General features: G+C 40.6%; 1 protein-coding gene across 1 annotated transcript in view; it reads right to left on the bottom strand.

The window, feature by feature from the left end:
- maml3 (mastermind-like transcriptional coactivator 3) overlaps positions 1–5,027 on the bottom strand; it is a gene marked incomplete at its 5' end in the record, with an annotated part of 119,525 nt that overhangs the window by 70,133 nt on the left and 44,365 nt on the right. The window contains 1 exon segment of the mRNA XM_014018476.1: positions 102–839. Coding sequence (XP_013873930.1) covers positions 102–839 — 738 coding nt within the window.

The following is a 5,027-nucleotide window of genomic DNA, read 5'->3' as shown; positions in this document are numbered from 1 at the left end:
GGTTGTCTGTTTACAGTAAATTAAACATCTGTGGTAAATGTGAGGGAATAAAAAACTGAAATGTCATTCTACCATAGTGAGGAACCCCTCTCCATACTGACCTGCGGTGACCCAATGGGAACCTGCGGGCCTCCCTGTGGAGGCTGAGGAGGAGGCGGAGGCAGAGGAGTGGTGGGCGCYGCCCCTCCTCCGGGCGTGGTCGTAGTCCCCACCGCGTCCTGCGGACCTGGYGTCTGATTGTTGGCCGGCCTGCCAAACTCCACCTCCTTCTTGTCCTCGAAGTCCTCGTTGAAGAGGTCGTGCATGTCGTCCTCGGGCACYGTGTTGGCCAGCTCGTCGATCAGCTCCTGCCACTCCTGGTCGTTGAGGTTGATGTCCGAGAACAGTTTGTTCTGATTGGAGAGGGACTGGGGATCGGTGGACTCGATGCCACCCCCGTCGTCCAGCGGCTCCTGTTTTAGGTCCTTGAGGAGGCCGAGACTGTCCTCCAAGTCCAGAGAAGAGTTCAGGTTCACGTCCGGGTGATGGATGCCGTCGCTCTTCCCCAGCTCGTCCGACGCTCGACCCGTGTGGGTGCCGTTGCTGTTTGTAGTGTTGTTTGCGCTGGAGGTGTTGGGCCCATCAAGTAGGGGCTTAATGTCCATTTGGTGATGCAGCGGAGAGATGGGCGGTAGACTGTTATTGTTCTTAGGGAGGCCTGTTAGAGAGTCCAAAACCGAGCTCTCTTTCAGAACCCGCTTGGGAGTCGGTGAGTAGCTGCGTCTGTCRCAGATGCCGTTCTGGTCTCCATTCAGGGGCGACCGAGCGTTGTCCAGCTTCCTCTTCACACTCTCCTGGAGCTGTAGGGAAAAGAAAAAAATATTTCAACTYGAGGCAAATTCACACAAACATGTTAGAAACTGGAGGTGACTTTTCCAATATTTCAGGAAACAGATTGAAGGAAATCTTTTAACTGATTAACTGAATACTAGATGCAGTATTTTATTTTATAGTTTCTGATCATTGCAGCCGTTATGGTTAAAGCAGACTAAGAGCTGGTGTGTGTCTTATCATGTGTTCTTTCTTTTAGTCTAAACAAAAATGAGTGATGTTCTACGTCTGACGTAAAAGGTAACACCTCCAGGGGTGTAACCAGGAAGAGACGAACATTATATGGTCAATTCATAATTATGGTAGAAAGAAGTTGTCAGTGGGTTGCAGAGTCTGCTCAGAGCAGAGCTCCTGTGTTTTGTTTTGATTCAGCCCAAGGTTTTACTCTGAGGCCTGCTGGGTGCTGTACTCTGAACCTGACTGGAGTCAGAGGACTGAGAATAAAGTTTTGACAAGAAATCCAGTGGATTCCTGGTTATTCAGACATACCATTTTGAACAATGCATATTTTTCTACAAAAATGATAAAAAACAAACAGAAAACACAAATCAATAAAACCATTTAAGTGTCTGTGACATCAAATTATTGTTATAAACATTAATGTAGTTTTGGAAAGAAAACATTAATAACATTTTGCAAAAAAAAGTCATTCCATTGAGATGAATGGTTAAGATATTTGCACGTGAAATAACAGGAAGTGATGTCAAAGGGGAATATCTGCTTGTGAAAAGAGCCATGCTAAAGCCGCCGACAACACAGACAGCAGAGAAGAAGCTGATGATTATTATTATTATTTGAATAACTGTTAGGGAGATAAGATGACGAGGCAGAGTTCAAATAATATTGTTTTAATAAACAAAAACCAGAGAGTTCTCCCGCTTAAAGAGTTCCCCTTTGATGTCACTTCCTGTTTCGCTGGGCCCAGTTCAAAAGAAAACCTGCCAGTTATGAGACAAAATGGGTAAAATCATGTATTAAGCAAAGTTTTTTTAAAATAAAAAAAGTTTTCTTTAACTTTAAATAACAGAAGTATGTCACAGACCCTTTAACGCCTTGAAGAAATGAAATCTAATGACAAAGATTATCTGGTGTTGAGAAATAATGGAGTTGTAGTCATTTTGGTTCAACCTTGATAGMATTATGTGTAATGTAATGACTCATCTACTGCTGCACCAAACTCTGGCTTAGTATCTGTRAAATTCACAGAGTTATGATTATTTTTGTGGTGGCCATCTTGCATTGGGTTGACTCCATGTTCAGYCAATACCTCATCAAATTTTAGCTGAATATCTGTGACACTCGATGAGTTCTTTTACCATTTTTGTATTTTCTAAGACTGCTTTGTTGTGGCCATCTTGAAGCGTTCTGAAAAGAAGCATCTGTTGTATTTTTACATGAAACTTATSCACAGGACTAGGCTGCACAAGCACTGGGTGCAGAAACAGAAACTGCCTCGTCGCAAGCGGACACATCAAAGGAACAGCTGTGTTAACTTTCCCATCTTTCGCCAATAAGCAAACGAGCTCCCTCATCAAAACCTGCAGCTCGCTTTCAGCCACCTCACCGCCTAACCTTAGTGTCTGTCTGCTCCGGCCCGAGCAGCAGACAAGATAACAACGGGGTGCTAACAAACACTGGCTGGCGGTTGGAGTAATCACTGTCATAGACCTGCTGGAGGAGGAGAGGAGGCACAAACAGTAAACACAATCCGAGACATGAAAAGAAAGACCAGAGACAAAGTAAAGGGTCCAAGACAACTTGAGAAAGTTTAACCAAACTTTACGGTTTGGCCTTTTATCAACACTAAGCATCAGGTAAAAGTCTGTTCCTGAAAGAGGTTTTAGAGCCAAGCWCCTTAAGTTTTCCTGCTGATCTGAGAAACTGATGCTAATGGTTCATAAGGAGGATGTTTTATAGCTCCGCTGATGATCCGGGGCTTTTGGCTAAGTGCAGTCGTGATACTTTTGTCACTTAGTAGCTAAAAATACAAAACAAAGCTGTGAGAAAACAAATCAAACGTTGACTGATACCAGTTTTCTCCTGGCCAATGTCAAATTTAACAATAAAAGTAACAATTTTTAAGCCTGATCAGAATGAGAAGCTACATGGACTGAGAAAAMCAACGTGAAGATGCAGAAACTAAATTGTAAAGACATCGAGGCTACGTTGTTTGATAATTTTGGTACATTTGAACAGTCTTTATTTTATTCCTAATGAAGTTGGCAGAGAAACAGAGCTGCTATTAAAATGACGGATGGGAAGCTGGGACCTCATTTAGAACCGGTTCCCAGGGTACAAATTTAACACAAACGCCAAAACTAAGCCAAAGTTTAAAGTTCATACTGAAATACTCAGCTTCTGGAGCAAATGTGTCTACATTTTCAGATAAACTTGTAAAAGAAAAACAGAGTGAAATGATTTTCAAATCTCATAAACATTTTATTCTTTTTGAAACATCGTACACATGAATATTGGAAAAAATAAGGTAATTTGAAATTAGATGTCAGCAACACATCTTTAAAAAGCTGGACGGAAGCAACAAAAGGCTGTAAAAGAAAGTGGTATGAATAAGAACCAGCTGGGTTTAAAATTCCTTTTGGAAACAACACGACCTCTGAAGAGAGGAAGCTTCACAGAGGGAAACAAAACCTGCTCCAAAGATTTTTACGATTTTGAAATTCAACTTTACCTCATTTTCCCCTCAAAAAATGATACAGAAAAATGAATAAAAATATTACATGGCTTTGTGAGATCTGTAAATCACTGCATTTTATTTAATACTTTTTATAAAATGAGCAGAAAAGTCCTGAGTCAATCCTGCTCATTGAATCGAGGTTCTTATCAAAGACATTTTCCACTGATCAGTATCTGAGCAGCTGACGTCAGTCATGTCTGTTGACCTACTTTCTACAGTTTGACTTCAGCTGTTCTGTAACATGGCTGCTGTAAAACACGTCTGTGGTATGCAAGTATTTTCAAACACAAAATGGGTTGTGATGTTGGATTTCTGAGTGTTTTAAGTTCTGCAGAACAGGAACCTGCTGTAAAACAGCAGTTATGCTGAGTCAGGCTTGATTTCTATTCATCTTTTCCTGTTTAAATCAATCAATCAATCAATCAATCAATCAATCAATCAATCAATCAATCAATCAATCAATCAATCAAAAAACAGCCACAGTTTGAGACTATCACGATCGGGACATCCTTAATAAACAGTTGCACTTGAAGCATTTATTAAAAATGTACTTTTATTCTGAAAGTGTAGAAAAGTAAGACACATTAATGAGATCCACGTGTTTTTTCCACGTCTAGATTTCCAACAGAGGAAAGAAAGAAGATGCAGAAGCAGCAAAATATTTAGTAAAATCCACGATGTGAGGTGTCACATGTGAAATACACAAACACACAGGAAGCTCCGCAGATACACAAACACGCACACACAGCTCTTTGTTATTCAGATGGAACAACAGACAAAATATATTCAGATTGTATTCTGACCTGGAGGAGGACCCATTCAAGCTGGCAGGAGCACACACACACACACAGATACACAGACACTCACACACACACACTGAAACACACACAAAATGATCTGACTGATTTATTGAATGTGTGTTATGGTGAAGTAGGGGTGCCACGGGTGCCTCCTTTGTCCCGTTCTGCAAACTGATCGACAGCCACCCTAATTATCCCATGTCTGTTAGCCAAATATCTCCACAAACATTAAACGAGCTTTTATAAAACTTTCATTTAACAGGTTGTGGAGTCGACCCAATTCAAGATGGCCGCCACAGCCAAAATACTGTRTTAGAAACATATTATTTTAATTCAGTCAATTTTATAGATATTGAGCTAAAACCTCTTCGACATAAAGATGTCTTTATGAAATGATGAACATGTGTCAACAGATTAAACTAGTGTGTGTTTGTGTGTCTGTGCATGACTGTAGCTTGAACTCTTGTGTTGTTGCAGTTTCTGAAAGGACCAAAACAAGAAGAAACATATCAATAACTGTGTGTGTGTGTGTGTGTGTGTGTGTGTGTGTGTGTGTGTGTGTGTGTGTGCTCATTTATTACAAAAGATGCTGCAGACATTTGGTTGTAAATTTTGTGTATTAATGTTTTTTTAATCATAGATTATACTCTTATACATTTAGG

This window comes from Austrofundulus limnaeus, unplaced genomic scaffold, assembly GCF_001266775.1.
Source record: "Austrofundulus limnaeus strain Quisiro unplaced genomic scaffold, Austrofundulus_limnaeus-1.0 Scaffold194, whole genome shotgun sequence".
In the NCBI taxonomy this organism is placed as follows: Eukaryota; Metazoa; Chordata; class Actinopteri; order Cyprinodontiformes; family Rivulidae; genus Austrofundulus; species Austrofundulus limnaeus.
Note: the sequence above shows the minus strand (reverse complement) of the source record. Positions and strands in the feature narration are given on the sequence as shown.